The 22,348-nt window shown below is 38.8% G+C and overlaps 2 protein-coding genes across 10 annotated transcripts; both read right to left on the minus strand.

The window, feature by feature from the left end:
* Positions 1–2,659: 2,659 nt before the first annotated feature.
* On the minus strand, positions 2,660–10,974 carry LOC105053357 (chromatin remodeling protein EBS). 7 transcript variants are annotated; one of them, XR_012138696.1, is made up of 6 exons: positions 10,577–10,973; positions 10,116–10,461; positions 9,079–9,147; positions 6,123–6,450; positions 5,522–5,654; positions 2,839–3,038 (listed from the first exon to the last, which is right to left on the minus strand). XR_012138696.1 is itself a non-coding variant. In XM_019854223.3 (5 exons), exons 2-5 carry the CDS (start codon positions 10,442–10,444, stop codon positions 2,741–2,743), a joined length of 861 nt encoding a protein of 286 aa, XP_019709782.1. In that variant the 5' UTR covers positions 10,445–10,507; positions 10,577–10,923; the 3' UTR covers positions 2,660–2,740. The 7 variants fall into 7 exon arrangements, 4 of the variants coding, with proteins under 4 accessions (XP_019709782.1, XP_010932766.1, XP_029123274.1 ...); XR_833451.4 differs by having other exon boundaries at positions 6,123–6,372; positions 10,577–10,966; XR_012138697.1 differs by having other exon boundaries at positions 2,933–3,070; positions 10,577–10,974.
* Positions 10,975–11,651: 677 nt separating this feature from the next.
* On the minus strand, positions 11,652–16,632 carry LOC105053344 (protein RTE1-HOMOLOG). 3 transcript variants are annotated; one of them, XM_073252178.1, is made up of 4 exons: positions 16,344–16,632; positions 13,010–13,103; positions 12,655–12,939; positions 11,652–12,181 (listed from the first exon to the last, which is right to left on the minus strand). In XM_073252178.1, exons 2-4 carry the CDS (start codon positions 13,025–13,027, stop codon positions 11,801–11,803), a joined length of 684 nt encoding a protein of 227 aa, XP_073108279.1. In that variant the 5' UTR covers positions 13,028–13,103; positions 16,344–16,632; the 3' UTR covers positions 11,652–11,800. The 3 variants fall into 3 exon arrangements, with proteins under 3 accessions (XP_073108279.1, XP_010932746.1, XP_010932755.1); XM_010934444.3 differs by lacking the exon at positions 13,010–13,103 and having other exon boundaries at positions 16,344–16,631; XM_010934453.4 differs by lacking the exon at positions 13,010–13,103 and having other exon boundaries at positions 12,655–12,925; positions 16,344–16,630.
* Positions 16,633–22,348: the final 5,716 nt, after the last annotated feature.

Genomic DNA, 22,348 nt, shown 5'->3' on the forward strand with positions numbered 1-22,348 from the left:
TTTGCCTTCTTTCAGAAGTTTTTAGGTGCATTAATTTTTGGATGTCTCATTAAGGAAATGTTTTAAAAAAAGTATGGAGGCGGGTAGAAGTCATGAATTTGAGAGATGTGCAACTAATGCTGCTATTCGTGGAGGATTTAATGCAGATTTAGTGCATGGTCCATTTCAAAGTGGATAGGAGCTCAACTAAAAACTTTAGAACTCCTCTATAAGCAATTTATTTTGGTAAAATCTCCTATAAGCAATCTATACAATGAGAGTGCTAGCATCTTTTTTTGTTCCTTCAAAAGTAGAGACCTATCATGATCTGTCCATCGCCACCTTTCTTTTTTCTTAGGATTAGGTAAAGAAAAAAATTTTCTCCATAGACTTTATTAATAGAATGAAGAAATTATTGGTTAGAATTATTTTACCCCGTATATCTTGAACCATCCAATAAAAAATCATCATATCATCTAAAAAAATAATTTTTTTTATTCAAAACAGCAAAAGTTCTCAACTGGCTAACCATGGTTAATAGGGAATCTTTTTCTATAAAAATTTTCAACTAGTTTGGATAGCAATGAACCTTTTTCCAACAATGAATTTTGATGTGATGAATTTTTATTAGATGGTCTAAGATTCACATGATAAAATGGTTCTAACCAATAATTTCTCAATAGAATGATCAAGAGTCACTAGAGCATGCTAGATGTCAAACAATAAGAATGTTTTTATTTTTACTTTGGAAGTCCAATTCCATCATGACCTCTCTCTCTCTTTCCCCCTCTCTCTCTGTAAGGCAATGTCAAAGAAGAGACTTCCTCCACAGGCTTTATTGATAGATGGTGGACAGAAGTCAACACATCCCTATATTGCTATATGCCCTTCTCTCATTTCCACCGTACTCCTATGCATCCTCCCCACCATGTTTGATCTAAGCAGCAATGAAGATAGAGGAGAAGACAATCCATCGGCAACTAATATCGATAGAACGACCGTGGCAGTGGCAAGAGAGAGAGGGAGAGGGGCAAAAAAGAGAAGAGGGGTCTACCATGCATCGAGACCTAATCATATAATCGATGACCTTGAGGCCTCTTCCTCTTCTCTTCTTATATCGAAGGTTTGAAGAGAAGACAAAAGGAGCCGTATAGGAAACAGACAAAGGCCTCTTTGGAATTGAAGGAAGGATTGATCGAGCACCAGCATAGAATCGGAGAGAGCTAAATGCAAAACGATGATCAGAGTATCGGAATAAGAAACTAAAAGAAAAATAAGAAATAAGTCCACAATTTTTTTGTTTTTCTCCTTGATCAATAATAAAATTTTGATTTAGAGAAAAAAAAAGATAATCAATGAATTTTTTTTCCTTCTAACATTGATATGATCAAATTTAAGCCAATAAAATAGATTTATTTTTGGACTCCATAACATGCATTAAATCTGGCATGGTGTTTTCTATTTTTCGATCTCTTTTATCTTACAAAAATTTAAATCGTTTGGGGTGGCAATAATCTTCTAGTTATATCTTCAAAAAATAAAAGGGTTTTCCTATAATGCACTATAACAAAGAAATTGAGAGATAATTTAGAATGAGAATTTATTGCCTGTATTTTTATTCTAAGATTTATAATGTCACTCCCACTATTTAATAGTCTAGTTCTCATTTTGAATCATTTCAAATAAATTCATCATCATTCGTACATCATGTAATATTCAATACAGCTTCAAATTTTGCTTATCCCTATCTCTCTAATATTTTTTTATTATTTAATTAAATTCTGCTGCAGGTTGCATGTTAGTTATATTGATAGTGGAGTCAATTGTTTGAATCCTCGACGTTGACATTAGAATGGTATATCTAGATCACATTATAATAATAGATCTAGTGGTTGTAAAGCTTGGATTACTTCACACATTAAACCTCCATGGATCACAGGGAGGAGAAAGAGAACAAAGATCTGCAGCAGCACTAACTAAGCCATGGATCCTTGACCAGAGCAAGATGAAGGCAATTGTGAATCAGGATGTCCTTGGCGCAGCGAGATACCGTGCCCATGTCAGGGAACGGCCTGGTCATCGAGATCTCTAAACCATTCCATCCTCCCTTACCGCCCCCTCCCTGTCTCCTTCCTATTAAGTACTGCAGACTTTTGGCTACCATAATTTTTTTTTTCACAGTATCTAACCCAGAAACAAATCTGATTACTCAGACAACCTTCACGCTCAATTTTACTCCAGTAGGTTCCATGAGAAACTAATTCCATAAATCCAAGCCACAGTGTCATAGCTCACCTTGGCCCCCCAAATGTGGGTCAGTATCGTTGCAATGACCTATTAATTATGAAATTCTTTTGAGTTAAAACCAAGGCACCCAGAATTCAACCGCCATTCAAGTGCTGCCTCCCGCTGATAGGCGAAAACATAACCATACGGACCAGCCAAGGGCAAGAATAAGAACAACCAAACAAGGGCATCAGCACCGCCGGCGCTTTCTTTTGAGAGGTGAAGTCGGGGCTGCCTCTCAGAATTTGAACCCTAAAGCACTCCCAACTCCCAAGCGGGCAGAAATGCAAACCAAGCCCCAGATGGTGGGCGTGACGCTGGCATTTCGCTGGAAACTACAAACTTGTACCGAGCAACGATACACGGCAAAGTGCTACAGCTACAAAATTTCAAATGACACTATCAATAAAGCTAGCTTTTACTAAAATATTTATTGGCTCGTTACATCTCAAGACACCACCCCTCAAACTTAAAATTACAGATTCAAATACCAAAAGGAGAACCGTACAAGGACATCACACAAACCCCAATAAATATATACACAAATTGGAAGCTCCCTTCGATCTTCCACAGCTGAAGGATACGAAATACTACATGCCCTGTACAAAGCCTGGCAAGAGCCCCATGTGACCTCTAGAATGCAGACAGTCATCTGAACATTTACACCTACCTGAAACTGGAAGACCGCTCTATACAATCCCCTGGATAAGACATACGTGCATCTGTGGCATTCACCTTCTCCGCCTTTTGGATTCGAGCCTTTTGGATTCAACCTGCAAACGATAACAGGTTCACTTTGCTCAGCCTGAATAAAAAACGGTAACCGATCAGGGAAATCACAACCGAGTATATGTAAAAATACAAGTGAAGAAATATCCTCGCTATGGTAAATCTACAAAACATAAAGATGCACAGTGCTTGCCAGCTAGTGGTAGTATGATTAACAAAGCTAAGCAATCAACCAATCTGCTAGATCATTATCAAAGCTTTTACTTTTGAAAGTGTCAAAATAGCATGCTGCCTCAAAAATTTCCATACGATCTGTATGCAGCCTTACTTTCCGGGACTTCCTAAATTATTCAAGCAACTTGAGTGATACAACACCCAAAGAAAGGGAGAAAGACAGCACTGCTTAAAGTGAGAAAATCACATTGGTTGACAAGAGTGAAAAGAATAACACAATGAAAATTTCATGATTCTTGAGTAATTAACAATGGCAAAGCAAGGCTGCTCTTGTTCCAAGACGGGGCAAAACATGAACAATAAGAATTTCTTATATGAAAGGTTTATGTTAAAGTTAGAAAGGTTGCATCCTGAAAAAAGATGATCGTTTTTTGCACAAAATGATGTAACCATTCTCTTCGGAGAGACACAAAGTATCTAAATAAACGGGCTTCATGAGAGAACCACATGATAAGAAATAATAATTTACCTTGAATAGATGAAGGCAATTTTATATCTCAATACCATATGTAAACCACATGCAACCATCATGAACAACCCTTGGTCCAACAAAAAGGTGCAATAGTCACAAGTTCATTAATCATGTTAATTTGAGAAGGGCCTCATTTTCACACAAATATAAGATGTCTATTTTGCAAAATTACAAGAAACAAAACAAGTAAATAGCCTCAGCAACCCCCAAAATTATTGCATCAGTTGACCCTGAAACAATACTGACCATCGTTGGGTTTAATTGTCATCCTGACTGGATAAGATGCAGCTAAAAGGCACCTAAACCTTGTAAAAGCACAATTCTCACCAGAATCAGGTCAAATCGGGGGACAACATTCATAGCGGAGACCATAGCCAACTGGCAACTGCTGCTCATTCTTCATCAAAGTTGGGTTAAGCTCCACCGAAATTTTCGCACAGAAGTCCCATGGCTTAAATTACAACTTAAGCATCCCCAAAAGAGAGTTGACAGGGCTGCCTACATACCCAATTTAATGTTTTATACCTTATGTATGACAGTATAAGCATGAAGGACATATTCATTTATGAATTAGTATGAGATGCTTCCAAGTTCATACTTTCCATCGACTTATTACATCTTGAGATGTTTCCCCCTGATTATATCTTTTTAAAATTTCTCCTCATTTCTTTGAACATTTTAGGCCACCTTAACCTCCAGGTGTCAGATTAGATGTCTGCCCAGTTGCCTAGGCGCTAGGTGGCCCCTTGGCTATCCATCTACCACTTGGAGTCCTTTAAGATAGCACGAGGGGCATATCAATTCCTTCTCATTTCTCTCCAATAATAGAGTAAATCAGAGCAGGTTGCTTGTAGGGAAAACCAAGGTGTTAAATCCCATGGAACGAAGATGTCTCGATATTTCTATAGAACGGGATGTCCTGTTGTCCCATCCCATCCCAGTTATGCATCCCGATAAATATCCTCCATCTCTCTCTCCTTCTTCTTTCCTTTTTTTTTCTTTCGTTCTTTCTTTTCTTTCTTTCCTTCTTTGTTTCTTTTTCTTGGACCTTCCTTTCTTTCATTTTCTTTTTCTTTCTTTTTCCTATCCCTTCCTTTCTTTATTTTTTTCCTTTTTCTTCTTCCTTCTCTTTCCTTTCCTCATTCTTTCCTTCCTTTATTTTTCTTCTCCTTTCTTTTTTTTCTTTCATTTTTCTACTTCTTCTTTCTTTTCACTTTTCCCTCTCTTCATCTTCCTTTCTTTTTTTTCTCTTTCTTCTTCTGTTCCGCCATGGATGGGTTTCGGAGTCCCGATCCCGTCCCAGTCCCACTTTCTCATAGAAACAGGATGGGATAGTCAAGATGCCCTCCATCCCATTGGGATGTAAAACCTTAGGGAGACCCTAGCATACAAACCAAACAAGAATCCATCTTGTTATTTGAACTTCTTTCCTATAGCCGGTTAGTATCAGCCTTCCACCTCATCCATCCAGTCTTGGGACTGATGTCAGCACTGAATACAAAGTTATCAAGTATATAGAATTGCATTACAGAACTTTCTAATTGGTTCTTTGCGAGTCAAGTCTAAGAACATCTTAGTCATGAGGGTTTTAAATTATTATAACATGATACTATAATCTTGGTTGGAAGTCACTGATATGTGCATTGTTAAATGCATAATTTGGCTGCAATAGCACCCCAATATTAACTACCAAATGTTATGCCATTTGATACATCTGCTTTATTATTACCTTCCGTTATGTCATTTGGTACTTCTTTTTAAATATTGCCTTCTAGAGGACATACAATTATTAGGAAATCAGCAAGCTTGGTACTGGAATACCTTTGATTCTGATTCTCTTGAAGCACTAGAATTTTCTGTCTTCTTTTCATTTTGAGAGGAGCAACCTTGACAGAAAAAGTGTTCAAGCTTCTTAGCTTCCTCAACAGTCATATCTATACAAGCAGGATGGTACCTGAAGCAAAATACAGCAAGTTTTTGAAGTTCTAACATTTAATATGTTATCAATCAACAAAAGCAGTTATATTTGTGATGGTAACAACTGAAAAAAGGAAAAAGAAAAAGAAAAAAAGCAAGGTTTGCTGTCTCAGTACTGAGCCCCATACCAATGCCAACAGCCCCATACCAATGCCAACTTGCTACTGCATCTGTACAGGGCCGATTCGGCACACCGAGTGTCGACATGCCCTCCATACCATATTACCGGTACCAAACTGATAGGCTATGATATGCTCCGTATTGCCCAGTTCGATATGGTACTAAAAAGTCTTGTTGTGTAGATAAATCACATGAAGCATATAAAATACACTATCCATAAGGAATGCACAGATCTCACACAAAAGAATTTCTGCACATCCTATTAAAGAAAAAGATATTAGATATCCCTAGATAACAAAAGAAATCCATGCAAAGAAATTTTTACCAGAGCAATGCAAGGTTTGCAATCTCGATAATAGACCCCAACTAGTACCCCTCCAATACACCCCGCACCAAGTGTTGGTAGCAATAGCTTCCAACATGAAAGACTGACCTCCTCAAGTGCCGGATATGCTATGGCACATAGCTCAACAACAATACTCGATAAGGAGGACATATTGAGTCTTGGTACCCTGCGGATACAATATGGTATGCCCCATACTGCATGATGCTGTCTAAGATTGCAAACCTTCGAGCTGGATATTTTAATCATGACATAAACAAGCACCCAAATTGTCAGCAGTAAACCAGTGGCCTGATTTTTTGTCAAAGTCCTGATCATTTCCAACATTCAATATAAGGCTCTTAACATGGATGAAACAAAAGAATGTTAGCATGTGATTCAAATGAGTTGATGTAGATATGCACATATTTGTCTAACAAAATGAGTATATACGTATAAATGGGGGTGTCTCCACATATATCGAGGCATCTGTACAGGGGACATGTTTCGTTTGATGAATGACAAATTTATCTGCAGACCTTTATAAGGGTAATTTTTGCAATGTAAAGGCATCAGCATAACTGAACAAGTTGATTAGCAACTGTTCATGCATTCCATAAAATATTAAAGTATGTCCATCACCCTAGACATGCATATTACATGAACATATGAAATTCAAACAAACATAAAAACATACATGTGCATGTGAATGCATGTGTAAGGACATCATCAAGAATGATAAACTCATTAAATTATCGCATCTTTTTTAACACTTGCTCACTGAGTTTTACAGTACAAGAACATAAAGATTTTTCTTAAGCACTTGCACTTCATAATGTCCGTGAACCTATTATGAAGATTGGCTCATTCTCACATCTTCGCAACTGGAAGATAAATTTCAGGCGTCCTTGTCATGATTGGATCTCCTTGCCATGCTCATCCAATCACAGAGCAGTCAATTACGATTCACCATCAGGCCATGAATGGTTCTTGTACCCAAGAGAAATCATAAAGGTCGGTTCAAACCAAACCAAGAACCTTAGATGCAGGATCAGACCAAAAGTAGGCACTGTCTAAAACCAAATTCCCAAAGAAAATAGCAATGCATGATCCCATATGGAAGCACGTGTGAAGGAATTAGACCATCAGTATAGAGTTCTCTTACACAATTATGCTACCACAAAGCTTGTTCGTAAAGTGATATCAGAGTCCTATCAACACTTCCATGAAACTGCCCACACACCTAATAAAGTTGCTTTAGCAAGGCCCAATCAATTTCCCCAACAGGAAAGGCAGAGGCAATCATACACTCACCTTGCGAGATAAGTGTGGTGCCTTACTGTGCATACAGGGTATCATCCAAGAAATACAACCACCATTCACTCAGCCCCTTTTAATGATATAACTCTAATTCAGGCACTCTGCTTTTATGAAGCAAAGATTTGATTCTACAGTGATTATCTTAAGAAAGTTAAATTTTCACAAATCACATTACAATGCCAACCACACGGATCATTTCCTACTCATTGAGGAATTTGGCAAAAGTAATAACCAACCCATCCAGCAGAGTTCATGGGAATTAGTTTCAGGACCAGTAGATCATGATGCAATCAAAAATAGTAAAATATACTTTGCTAATTATCTTATTTTACGAAACAGTGACTAGACATGGCATCAATTCTCTAGCTTCAAAAGTCACACCTTAAAGCAGTCGGATGAACAATCAATGCCTCTCAAACAGTTACGACGTCAGACCTTGCGGGAAATGGACAAAGACTCTAACCAATTTAAGCCAAAAGCAACACAAGTGCACAATTTGCACAAATATTGGAATTCTGTCATTTTGGATGCAACTTCTTGCATATTACTGAAGCTGATCACTCTAATTCTCTTTTTCTGGGAATAACACAAGTATTTGCCAGAAATGTTAGCAGCTCCAATTGCACAGAAACCAAATAAAGCGCTGCAGGAAAAATGGGTATCTCGATATCAAGAAGGAACTACAGGTCTAAAGGGTGGTATCATTATCAAGCTTCATGATGTAGTCAGAAGGGTAAATTTAAATTTTTTTAGTTGACAGAGGGTGTTGACAAAGAAGTTTGGGGTAAGAGTGGTCCATGGTAACACTGTTCAAAAATATCACACTCCCAATTCTTATCATACATATCATATGACAGTTTAAAAATAATAATGTACATATGGGAAATTTCTAGATAAAATGTAACCCTGATATGCATCCATCTTTGTCAGTATGGTTCAATCAACAGAGCTGGCCAGAGTTGCATTTACAAACTTTGGATCAGTTATGGTTGAATTCTTTTGAAAAAAAGAGGAGGAAGGATGACTCAGGATTATCTGGATTTATTGGGTGGGATTGAGCTCAATCATTTGAAGACCTATCAAACTTGAGTTGGGTTTCGGCTCTGGCTAAACGCCAAAAGAGCCCATCACTACACAATAGCATCCTTTAATCCAGCTTGGCAGCTTGAGCAAGCAGATTGCTAAATGAAGTTTTAGACTGCACATTAGCTATGTTTATGTAGCTTTTAACATCTTTGTAACTCAGCATTCATCAATATCAGAACAAGAGTTTGATATCGCCCACTCTATATGATGAGTCCTTCATTTCGCTTCCCATCCATCTTGTTGTGAAATGAATCTATTCTCCTTTTAGACATTTATTTAGACCTGATAGCTGTGCACTTATAACAGCATTTCAAATAATAAAAAGGTCTTTAATTATCATTTCTTCCATATATTGGAAATATTCAACATAAGATAGATGATAATATTATTATTTCATGCATTCAGGGTTCATCTAGAAATAGTACAAAAAGTACAAGTTGTGTATACTTTACACAGGTGAAATTTCTATCAAACCCAAGAACTCATAGTCTGTGATAAGAATATCAATAGAAACAATACAAAGATGGTTAATATTAACATTACAGAGGCTTACCAGTCAGAGCAGCCCTCACACTGGATCATAAGGTCATCAGGGTTGTAAGGCATCTCACACTTGCAAAAACTGCCACACATAATAATTGATAAGAAAACAACTACAAAAGAAACAAAACTACAATAGCTTATTAAACAACTTAGACAACAACAAGGGGAAAAAGTTACTTATGGCATTATCTGAAGAGGAGGAGGAGAAGGTGGGGGGGGAGAGAGAGAGAGGTAGAGAAAAACACAAAACATGCACACACGCACGTGCAGAGGGGGAGGGGGGAGGAGCACAAGACTCGAATTCACAGCCCAAACTACTTGTTGGACCTTGACTCATCCCCTCATAACAAATTTTCCAGTTTCTCTCACTAAGTTTCTTTCAACACACAAATGTTGATGTCAGAAGAAGATCTAATAACATTACATGTCAGTCAGAAGGATTTCTCCTGACAACTCAAATGATTTCTCAGAAACTCAATTCAGTTGAAAATGGAAGTGGGAAACTAAGCCTTAATGAATACGCAAACATCCCGCCATTTTAATCAATTAACATTTTCATTTTTCAAGCAGGTCAACCTTTCTAGCAGACCATCATCCTCCACCAATCAGCTATCAGATTGAAACAATTTCTATGAGTTCATAGATATCAACCAAGAATTTTTAGCATCCAATTGTTTGCAACATTCAAACAAATGCGAAGTCCACAAAACCACGACTCTATCAACGAAAAAGAAATATTTAACACCAAGAACAAATCCTTCGACCCAACAAGCGATCACTGGACACAAGGGAGCATCAACTCACTATTCCAAAACTTAAAGAACTAATCTAGACACTGAGAAGATGACTTTAGGGCACAGATAGATAATAATGCCAAATGCGTACAAGACTACTAGCTGATGCAAACCAAAATCAAACATGAATCTATTAAAGCCGCCAACTTTAAACCCATCCAATCTCGAAAGGACTATAATCTGTCATATAAACACCAAAAAGATAACAAATTAAAATTAAAAGAAAGAGGGAATTGGATGGAAGGATTCATACACAGCGATTCTGTCAGGAATAAAACTACCAGTAGCGGACTTATACTCGAACCGGCAGAAGTAATCATCGCTGCCGACAGCATCGAGCTTGGTGTAGTTCTTGAAGCTGTGAACGAAGCACTTGCCCTCGATTGTGTCGGCGCTCTGGATGTCGTAGTGGTCGGAGAGGAACACCTCCTTGGCCCCGTGGAACTGGCGCCGCCCCCCGATCGACTCCTCCGGCCGGTAGTACCACCGCACCCTCACCTTCACGTTGGACCCCCGCGCCCCCGCCTCGATGCTCTCCACTCTCGCCACGTACGGCAGCTTTGATGACTCCGGCGGCCGCATCAGCACGCAGTCCCCCGCTGCAAAATCCCCGCCGAAAAATCACAATTCCGAGCCAAACTTGCACTAGAAAACACGATCAAATCATCAAACTCTAGGTTTTTTCTACAAGGAGCGGAGAAGGAGAGAGATTACGTTTGATAATTTTGTTGGATCCCTTGATCGTATAGGAGTCTAGGGTTCGCTTCGCCGGCCGAGGCTTCGCCATGACAGAGGGTGAGAAGGAACCAAAGAGAGAGAAGGACAGAGAGAGAGAAGGACAGAGATTTTCATTTATTTTTTGAAAAAATTAAGGAGGTGGTGTGATCTTGGACAGATCTATCTTGCCTACGAGTGTAGGCTGTTTCTATGCGGAAGCTTTTATCTGCCGTTCACGGCTGGCCGTGGCGCTGGGTGCCGCCAGTCCTTTGGATCTTCGGCATGTACGGGCCGACCGGTTGGGTTTAGAAGGTAAGGCGGACGGCGGATTTGAAGCCCGTATAGTGATTTGTATGCGGGACATAGAAGATGGGCTCGTACGCCCGTCTTCTTCTAGAAACATTTCCCGCTTGTAAAGCAGAGAGGTGGAGCGGTGTAGAAGTGAACTCAATGGTGGGTTTGGTGGTGATCTCAGAACGAGAGCGTTGCGGGATACTAATGCCACGGGGAAAAACCCCAGTGGCATCAAAACGGCGTTTCTCACGCGGCCACGCCCTTCTCCTCTTGCTATAGAAATCGGGAAATGGACGCAGTTGGCGTGTTCCTACACACACTCAAAACAAAAAAACAAAACAAAAGGAAAAAAAAAAAAAACCATCCCTAATATTATAAGGATCCAGGTTGTACTCTTTGCATGAAAAAATAATTTGACGTTCTTTTAGAACATTAACGGTTGGATCACATCTTGCATAATTTAAAATTCTTCGACCTCTCTTTTCTATCAATTGATATAGATCAAGAGACAGAAACCGCACTTTGAAAGGCCTACAATATGCAACCCAACGGCTCCATCACGAACGAAAATCAATCATTTTTTCGTGCAAAAGATACAAGCCCCTGTTATAATCCATGTAAAAGCTAACAAACAACCTTGTCCAAACAGAAATCTAACAATTGGTATCTCCTCGTACAATAGTTCAAGGATTATTTACATAAATATAATAGAGATGGTCAATATTTGCAATGGCCTGGATAATGAGATGGCAAAACAGCAAGAATGGCACGGCAAAACTAAAAATGAAATAAGAGTACCCGTCTTATTCAAGACAATCAAGAACAATATAAACTGAAAATGGCGTTCACACAACCGAGATATTTATCATCTAAAGTTGAACATCCAATATAACTGTTGTCCTGAGGATTACATTAACTGATGAAAATCTACAAGTGGATAAGATTCTTGAAACAATAGGTACCCATCAGGAACCAACCAACTAAGGCAAGTGCGAAGATGAACAAGCCAATCAAAAAATTTGAGCCACCCAAGATGAGTCCAATGCAGAGTACAACAACAAATGGCAAATAAGATCTCAATACTGATCTTTTGTTAACCCAAGTACCCCTCAGAAAAATCAAGGCCGCCAAGTTCACCACATTCCATTTGTCGTGACCACCATAAAGTAATCTGTTCAGGCTGTTTGCAACAAAGGAGTGGCAGTTGCAGGTAAACAAGCTGTAAGACCTGTGCTGAAACTCTTGGGTGCTTTCCTTGAGTGCATAATCCCATGTCATGTTTCCATCAGGCTCAATCAGCTTATAACACTGCCAGGTGGGAGATAAAACAAGTGAATTAACTGTTACAGATGATTAAAAATAACAGAATGAGATACTTCGCCTCCACTAATCACCAAAGAACAAAAGAAAAAATGTCCTCATGGTTACCACAAAAGTTTGTTATATCGATCAATATCATACCGTACTGAGCATACTGTCTTATATCAATACCAAACTGGTATACAGTCTCCTACTATACCGATACCCGGTCGGCATTGTTGTCTCATACCATACCATATATCGATACAATAATAGGATGGTATCAATAGCAGATCTAATACCCAGACAAGTTACCACTTTTAGTGAGTCATCCTAATTCTTTTTATTTTTTATTTTTTTTACCTAGTTAGGCATTCAGACATTAAGAACGAACATATTAGGAAGCACATGGAAGTATTTCATCTAAAAATGTTCTGATGAATCATAATAGAAGTCAAACTAAATTGAAAAATCAAAAATACCTGTTCTCTGTTTATTTGCAAGTAACAGGCTACTGCTCCAAAGGTAAAGTGGTCGACACAAACAAAGTTGGGCCCAGCAAAGTCCAAGATCACTCCATCCTCTCTGCAGATACCAATGTGGCCGATGAAAGGTATCAGCCAAGAGATTAGAGGCAAAGGGGTCCAAACTATGCAATACGGAAATCGAGCTCTTTTTGGATCTACTGGCCCAAGCTGAACATTGCTGTTCAGCATCAGTTCATCTGCAAACATTGCTTCTGATTCCATAGCCCTATAGGATGGGTACTGCAAGATATGTCAGTTGTTTTTACTATCATGCAAATGTACTAAATTTAATACGAAAGAAGATACCAACAAAAGTAAAAGATTGCATCAGATTAAAGGGAAGATATCCTGAGTTCAGTTAGGGTAAATCTGCAACTAAAGTCTTGAAAAGCTTTTTTTTTTTCCTGAAAAAAAAAAAATCATGTTGGGACATACTAAACGAGAAGAAATGTCACCAGCAGACAAGAAGAAATAGAACATACTCAAGAAAGCTTTAAACATTGGCATGTTCCAGAAACTCTTATGGTAAAACTTGAAATATAAAATTATAATTATTTGCAATTTCACTAACAATGAATTTATGGATAAACATTATCATTCCTAATAAAGAAATGAAACCTAAATGTGCATGCGTGTATGTGTACTTTAGGAGACAAATAAATATGGAAAAACAACAAACTAAAGGGTAAACAAAACTGTTGTTTTCAACAGAAGGTTTTTAATGGCAAACAGACCTATAATGTCAGTAAGAGCATTGATCTGACAACAACAGTTCATGAGTCCCCTTTCTTGTCGGTAGCAATCAATTGCACTTAGGGGAGAGAATGTTAAGTCAGAACCTAAAGAACAGACATAATGAGGTTGCACAAGCCTGCCACCCATTATGGTGCATCTCTTTGGGGTAATACATTCCTTGAGGAAAAATGTAACCATAGGTTACATCGGTAGCTGTGTTAAATAGAAAAATCCCTGCAGGTCCAATGCATATGTCAACATCCAGAACACACAATTTAGCCTGGGTATGTTGACGGATTTTATCTGTAAACTATATTACTTGTCAAGAAAACCCCCGAATTTCTATCGTCTATTTCACTCCACGATCAAAAGTTTCCATCTAACCTGACTTATCTGGGCCAAGAAACAATAGTTTCCATGATGATTTTACTAGGAACTCAATCATATACCTATTCATCTTTATCACTTGTTTTTCATCACATTTAGGCAAAATGATAGATTCAGCTTAAGCAAGCACATTGGATGACTAATGCATATTTAGCAAACAAAAAATTAAGAATGTGCAGCACTTACTTATTGGAACCCTATCACCACTGTGAGAAGTAAAATCAAGCATGAGACCTCTATCTACACTGGCGACACCAATTTTTATGCTCCATGTACATGATAAGCATCAGTCTGACCCTATTCCAGTTGAATTCTACAAGACTGTTACAAGGTGTACAAAAGTTTCTTTGCAATTTATTATAATTGTTACACTGTAAAAAATCTTTTTGATGGGTAGGCTAGATTTTATCACATGTTCCTTAAGCTCTTATATCCTTGTGAAGCAACAGGCTATAGGACTAAAGTCCTGACTGGAAGGGTACTTGTTGCTAGAGAATTCTTGGGCAAGGAGGACTGCTATCAGAGCATATGAACTTTAATACCAACATATATTGTGTGGGTGGATGAGGACTGGGGTATTTGGAAACACAATTTATTGTCGAGAGAACAGTTTTCATTTGCATGATAGAATCTTTGAATTCCAACAACTTTCTTACTTTCTCTAGCCCACAAAGTTTCTTATATTACTTCCATTAGTGAATTTTTTTCCAAGGACATTAATGAAGCATTCATGCAGAAGAAAATTTGAATTTCATGAGCATTTATCCTATCAGGATTTCCCTGTATTAAATCTCAATGCCGAGATAGTGTCATGTGCCCAACATACCTCACATATAATACTTCTTTTTTCTAGTTTCATGCTACTCGTCTTCTATTATGTGAAGCTCACCCTAAACTTTGAAGACATGACACCCAAAATTCTCAAGCGAATCATAATTTTAAAATCTACATGAAAAAACAAAGAACTAAACCACAGGTTTTAAACAAGAAATACAAAGTTTCTAGTATCAACAAGTTTAGATACAAATACATCACGATCATCAATCAGGTGGTCATCCAGAAGAACAGCCCAGAGATGTCTGAATGATGCATATTGATATATTAGCTTGGTAGTTGTGCCCACAAAAGATCCTTGACCTTCTTGTAGCACATGCAGCATGAGATCCTCAATTAAGAAGGGGCCTATGATTACGTAAAGAGAAAATGCTCCTGGATTCAATATCCTTAGCAACAAATGATCTCCCATACACCTCCATCAAGGACCCTCTCAAAGTTGTGGATTCATGAAATGGTTTAATGCCTAATGTCCACAACAAAGTCCAGTTTAGGATCCTTTATGCTGTACAAGCCATTGCCTTTGTAAAAAATGTTTGGAAAAAAAAATGGGAACATAAAAATGAGAGCTCACTTCATAGCCATGTAAAAAGTTCTTTGGGGGAACATTAGTGCTTACAGTTACAGAAGAAAAATCTAATGGTTGATCAAAAAAAGTATTTAACTCAGCCAGAATAATATTCACATCTTGTATTAGGTTCTCAGCCAATTAATAAGGGAGCCAGAAGTTTGAAGCATGGACTGACCATACACCACCACCAGATAATCGATGACAATTACAAAAACTATCATCTTCTTTTTCGGATTGATTCCTTTTATTTTTATTTCTTTTTTCTTATTAACAAATATTGAGCAGCCTCATGAAGTGCTAGGATGTGCAATTAGATAATAGAAAATGAGTGAAGAATATTTTCGCCAACAAGGGTAACATCCATTTGGTCATAAATTTCTCCATACCTACTCCAACTAGCTGTGCTGAAATATGGTTTCTGACAGATCATTGAGCAAAGCGATTCTTTTTCTTAGTTTCAAGTTATTACAAGCAGTAATTGAACTTCCAAAAAGTCACTTCTACAAGAATTACCAAACCGTCCGATGCCACCAGGACAAAGATGAGCAAAGGAACAAATTTTGTAATTGTGCCATCAAACATCTTGGCTGTGAAAATCTCTAAGAATAAAGGAGTGAGTCGAATCAACTAAACTGCAAATCCATGAGCTCTCTAACTTTTCACATATGCAATATACTAGCTCCGAGCTCTGTGACATTTAGGATATGCAATTTCCAGGTCACCGCCTCTCTTCTAACAAGCGGAGAACTTGGATGAAATTCTAACAATAAAATGTCGAGAACGTCTTATCGAAGATGACAAAGTTTCTGATGAGATTATGGTAACTGCCACAGATATAATACAAGAAGAGAGAGATTACAGTGACCATATATACAAAGTTTCTTGCTTTATTCGTGAATCAAATTCAAGGAATTGTCAACAATCGGTCCTAAAAGTTCACATTTTTTCTTGTATTGCATATAAAGGAATCCAAAAGTTTGAATTTACCCTCGATCTGCCATGGGAAATTTGCTATGAAAAGAAACCAAGCAATCAAAAAAAAAGAAAAGGGAGGATTCGCTACAAAATCTTAAGAACTATACAATCTATAACAAAATTTATGTAAATATTCAAGTACCGAGAGGTTTTATGGTAACGAGACGGATTTCTGCTAGCCGATAGCGCCGTCCTCCCTTTCTTCCTAAGGTCTCTCTCCTTTCGATAGGATTGGCATAGGGAAGAAAGAGTAGGATAGCGGAGGCCACGCCGGCGGAAACCGGCGGCGGAGAAGCACGTCGGGGTGGGGCGGATCGACGGCGGAGGTGCCGCAGAGAAGGGCAAATCGCGAAGAGGACGGGTCAACGAAATCTCGCGTGGAGCCTCGAACACCGTACAAAAACGTTAGAAAATGGGAAAATATTTTCCAGATCGTTAAATGGACCTTCTAATTACTAATATGCGTTCAGCTTTCTTGATAACCCGTATTATGTATTCGGCGTCCAATTTTAATGACGGGCAAATCATATCTGGACCAATGAGATTATTTTCAGATGGCAAAACAAATCTTTAATTATTCGCAAGCGTTTGACCTTCTATTTCTACAACAGTTTATGGTCTTGAAACTTCTAAAACTTGTTTAATAAAAATTATTTATAGATACTTTTAAAAAATAAGATAAAAAATTAAGAGGGAGGAGATCTACTATATACTGTAATTATCCAAATTCAAATTGCTAAATCCATTGCTGGATATTTGCCGGCTTGACAACTTAATATTTGATCTTCTGTGTCCTGTAAAAGACTACAAATAATCCAAGCTGCCATGCGTAACTCAGGATCAAGTTAATTAAAGTATCGTTATGATGTAGAGAAAATATTTTTAGTCTCGTATTGATTATAGTCAGAAGGGAGTATGACTTATACGTATTAAGACCATCTTTCTTCCCATGAGACGTCTTTTTAAAAAACAAAATCGTGAGGTCCAACATGACACCTAATCCTGACCTAGATCAAAGTGGATAATACTTTACATGTGTGCATAGATCAAGCAATCTGATCCACAACATATTGCTTGGCTCAACTTGGATCGACACATTTACACCCTTGGTATTGCATTATTTTCCTTAGGTTACACTAATATTTTTTTTTTTGTAAATAAAAAAGATCAAAAAAAATAACAGAAAAGATACAATACCAACAAAATATAAAACACCAAAAAGCAAAAAAAGTTAACACCCTTGGGGGTTGGAAAGTCCTGAGAATCACTTCGTAGAATTTATACTAAGTCAGAGAATGATGCTTAAGAAAGATTTTTTTTAAATATTATTTTTTAAATTTTTATTTTCCATATCTACCTCTCATCCCAACATATTTTTCAAAATATGATAGTTGGGCTGATTGAACTACGACATGGCAAACGTGCATGTTGAACATACGATTTCAAGATGAACTGGATTTGAAATCACATGTTCAAGGTGACGTGGCTTGCTACAGTGGTTATTTCATGTGCGGCGCAGATGGCAACAGCCTGAACGTCGCAAGAGGAGAGGGAGGCGGCAAGAAGGAAAGGTCTATGGCAGTAGTATGGATGGCGGTGGCCTATACGTTGCGAGGGGAGAGGACATCACAAGCGAGGAGGGAGGCGGTGAGGAGGGGAGGTCCATGGCAATGGCATGGTCGGCAGTTTCATAGCCCCAAGCTTCCACCCTCGATGAAAAAAAAACCCGCTATGTCCCCTCGGCAAAAAAATAACCCATCATTCCTCTACAGTCCGACGCCCCCACCCCCCAGCCCCAGCAAAGTCCACACTCCATGGCTGCACGACCCCTCTCCCTTGCCAGCCCTGATGAAGCCCGCATCCTATCGCTCCTCCGAGGCCCCCCATGCCCCCACGGCTTGGCCCCCCTCTCCGATGCCCACACCTTGCGATGAGGTGCGACCCCCCCCCCCCCCCCGTGCCGCACCCCCCTCCCCTTGTGGCCTGATCCCCCCCTCCCACTTTCTGACCCCAATGAAGCCTGCACCCTGTGGCTTCGTGCGACCCCCACCTACCCCTCCTCCACCCTTCTTCGACCACGGCGCTCACACCCCATACCCCCCACGATCCCTCCCCACCCCCCACCTTATGGAGAAATTATTGCATGCACCAAATGCAAGTGAACTAGGGCAAATCATGGAGCATGTGCATGGTGGAGAGCGTGCAATCGAGAATCAGTGAAATATAAAGGGTAGCATGGCATGTTATCCATTGTGGGATTTGCACAGTCCAATTGCACCTGGTGCATGCCATACGAAGGCCACCCCGCGTGTCCTCCCCCGCACTTGCCTCTCGGTATAAAGGAAGAGAAAAAAAAAAAGCATCCAAGCATCCATACAAAATCACATGTTCCACATATGTTTTTTATTTAAATTTTAAACAGACAATATTTTTGTTTAATTTCAAATGGACGATTTCAAAATTTCTAATTGGCATGCCAACTCATCTTGAAATCGTGGGTTCAAAATGCAATTTCACCATGTGGCTGCCCATTCAGTCCAACTATTATATTTTGGAAAATAAGTTTAGATGGGGGGTAGATTTAGAAATTTTTTTAAAAAAAATAATATTTAAAAAAAATCTGCTTAAGAATCCCATATGTTAGAGAATTGCATAGAGCTTTGACTATTAAGTCAGACAATGATGAAGATAAGATTGAGTGGAGCTTTGACTATAGGGGAAACTTCTTCAACCCTTCCCTACACAGGTTCATCAATTCAGGAGGTTTAAAGTGCAAATCTGCTCCTTCCCTTCGGACTAAATATACATACCCGCACGAATCCTCATATACTTTTCTATTTAGCCCAATAAACCTATGCAGCAGTATATCTATGCTGTAATATTCCTAGTCCACATGAGTTATGGGCTTCGCTCTAATACCATTTGTAATAATCTAAGACCGAAGGTATTATTTGGATTATTTAATTCTGTATAAGTATTCAAGATCTTTTCAGTAATTAATATGGGACTAAATATTGCTCTGATATTATTTATAACAACTCAAGATCCTATTCAAAAAAGCTAGTTAGAAAGGTATTATTTGTATTGACCATGTATAAGTGCCCAAAATATTTTTAGTGAATAACCGATGTGGGACTAAATATATGCTCGCATAGATTCTCATAGCTTTGTTGGACTCAAACAAGGAGGTTCTTCACCAAATCTGCTAGGCCTGTGATCCTCATGCTCTTTGGGGCAATTATTTGGTGCTGCTAGCAGAAAGAATTGCTAGAACACTCCTAAATAACTGTGCAACTCTTTGCTCGGTGGCCTATGAATGCTTTCATCTCTTTAATCTCTAGTCAATCTATATGTTGGTAGCTCTTTGGTGGAGCATGAAAAATTATGGCACAAAAATCAAAATTATCCTGATTCATCTTCAAAGCCTTTGAACGGTTACAGTGGATTTCAGATGCTTCAGATATTTATTTTGGTACAAGCAGGCATTCAGACTAGTCTAGTCCGAGAGCAGCCCAAAAAATCAGAAAAAAAAACATCCCTCAGGACCCACGGGTAGTCGTTGCTCTGATGCCATCTCCAATCTCCAGTGTGCTCAACAATAAAAGATGCCACCCAATCCACTGCACTGTTGGCCTCCCAAAATACATGCTGGCTAGACACTGTAATGCACTCGCTAGTGGCCCTCTAGATGTCGCTGAGGAGCGAGTGGGCCTCGTGGTGCTTGGCTCCCTCCTTGATCCAGCTGATAACCATCAAAGAATCTCTCTCAATTATGATCCTCCGCATCCACAGCTCCCGGATTGCACAGATGACACTAGCCCATGCAGCATGAAGCTCGGCATCAGGCACGAATGCCTCATAAAGTGGTGAACCCCCTACAGCCAGCATCCTCGAATTCGAGTCTCGAATGACAAAACCCGAACCACCTCTCCATCCCTGATACTGCCATCAAAGTTAATGCTTCAGGCATTTTCAAGTTACTATTATGTGCAAAACCATGTGTATCGCCTTGCTCCTCTCACTCTGCAGTTACATTCCTATGCTGGTGTTGGATTCTTTAATGAACTGCTGCGATTCAGGCTACATCATCAATTGCTGACAGTCTTTAGTTCTTGTTTCAAATCTTACTTCCCATCAAGTGTTAAATACCTGGGTTTGTTAGCTCCTGACCTGTTCTAAGTTCACCTCTCTATTATACTCTATAAATTTGTCTCCATGAATAAAGGTTAGGTGGCCTCCAAGCCACCCATATTACTCAAAGAAAAAAAGAAAAGAAAAGAAAGAAAGACATGCTGAGCAATGTAAGTATTCACAGTTGGAAATAAATGGAGCAGTATGATTCAGCAAGCAGTTTTGTTGTCAGTTTGAAGAAGCCTTCTAAATCCAACCAATGAGAGTTTGTGAGTCACCTTTTAGGTACAATCAAGCTCCTTAATGGCAACATAAATTCCTCCCCAAGTTGCATGAAGTTCAGCAAGAATCACCAAATTAGCCCTAAAATTTCTTGCTCCAGCAAACATAACTCTTGAGGAGTGGACATGAGTGAGGAAATCAGCACCACCCTGACAATCCTTCCAAGACCCATCAAAATTAAATTTCAACAGACCAAGGGGAGGAGGCACCTGTTGTGGGATATTACCATCCCAGTCAATGTCTTCGAGACTCATACTCAAGAACTTTTCAATTGATAAGAATACCGATGTGAGTCTTGACTGCCGACCTCATCAGGAGGCCGAGCTCATCATAAGGCCGATCTCATAAGAAGACCAATCTCATCAAAAGGTCGAGGTCATTAGGAAGCCGACCTCATTGGAAGGCTGAGATCATTAGCAGGTTGACAGCTGAACTTATCATAAGTCCGACCTCATTATTATCTGGGCATGTGGTAGCAGATCATTATCTGAGTTAATGATATCCTCAGGTTACATCGATCTATAGCTGACCTGACTCTTCACTATTATCCTCTATATCGGCTTAATATAAAACTGCTAGTAAGTAGGATACTCACCTCGATTATATGCTAATCTCCTCCAATAGAATCAAAACTTATTTCAGTTTCTGGCTGACCTGATTACTAACACTTAAGGCATGACACCTAGTTATTCTACATCAGTCTCTTATCGATGTGCCATTAGAAGTACGAACTGTGATCTGACAGCTATCATCCAATTCAGTCGTAACTATCTTCTAGCTGTATTCCAGCTCATTTGTCATATGGACAGACGCCCCACGATCTCTTCACAACTGACCATTCTTTTACAATAACTAAATGGCCTAACAAAACTCTAACGACCTAACAGATCTTCAACGGCCTAATAGATCTCCGACGACCTAAACGGTCTTTTCTTAAGGCCAAAAAGCAAGCTCTCTTTATAAAAAGAAGACAATGTACTCTCCAGAAGGTAAGTCCAAACTAAGTCTGAACTCATAGAGACAAGATTCTACTAAAATTTTTACTGAGAAATCAAAATTCTATTCACTTAAAGTTCATTCTATTTCTCTTCACTCACAAGCTCTCATTTTTTGCCTTCTACTTCTCTATTTTCACTACCTATTCTCAAAATCTTGACTAACTTAAGCATCGGAGGATCCTAAATCAGAAGATATCTGATAATTTTGGGACTTCTTTTGCAAGTTTTACCAACAGTTCATATCGAAGCAACTCTTAGCTCTCTAACCTGATTCAGCACCAACCTCACCTTCAGAGCCTTGCAGTAACAGATTGACGCTAGAAAAAGGATATTTGATAATTTTTAATGAAAAATAGTGAATAAAAAAGTATCAATTTCTTCTTTGCTAGTCTCATCTTCTCCTGGAGATACTCAGAAGGTTGCTCAACCATCAGTTGCTAATTTATAATAATTTAATCTCCTTGTCCAGCAAGTTCAAACCCTCACTACTATGGTATAATATCTTCAACGTACTACTGAACAGTAGTAGTGAGAACCAACCCCTCAAGTGGTTCAATCTTACCACTCCTAGCAACTAGTCCCTTATAATTCTTCTCGCAATCATGCTCTGAATCTCATTGGTCGATCTTGGAGGGCAGAATCATCTGCTCCAAGTAGAAAGATGAATTTGGAAGAAGATCTTGAATAAAAGATTCAAAATCTTGAGAAGAAGCTGATTAAGATTTAGATCGGCAAT

This window comes from Elaeis guineensis, chromosome 2 (genome assembly GCF_000442705.2).
Source record: "Elaeis guineensis isolate ETL-2024a chromosome 2, EG11, whole genome shotgun sequence".
NCBI lineage: Eukaryota > Viridiplantae > Streptophyta > Magnoliopsida > Arecales > Arecaceae > Elaeis > Elaeis guineensis.

What these genes read in the sequence shown, in the direction of transcription:
- LOC105053344 (XM_073252178.1), bottom strand. An exon ending in TGCAAATAAACAGAGAACAG is followed by an intron (nt 12,182 to 12,654) that starts GTATTTTTGATT and finishes CCCACCTGGCAG; the next exon opens with TGTTATAAGCTGATTGAGCC.
- LOC105053357 (XM_010934464.4), bottom strand. Translation starts at nt 10,649, where the DNA reads ATGGCGAAGCCTCGGCCGGCGAAGCGAACCCTAGACTCCTATACGATC. An exon ending in ATCCAACAAAATTATCAAAC is followed by an intron (nt 10,462 to 10,576) that starts GTAATCTCTCTC and finishes GGGATTTTGCAG; the next exon opens with CGGGGGACTGCGTGCTGATG. An exon ending in CAAGAGAATCAGAATCAAAG is followed by an intron (nt 3,071 to 5,521) that starts GTATTCCAGTAC and finishes TTTTTTATTCAG; the next exon opens with GCTGAGCAAAGTGAACCTGT.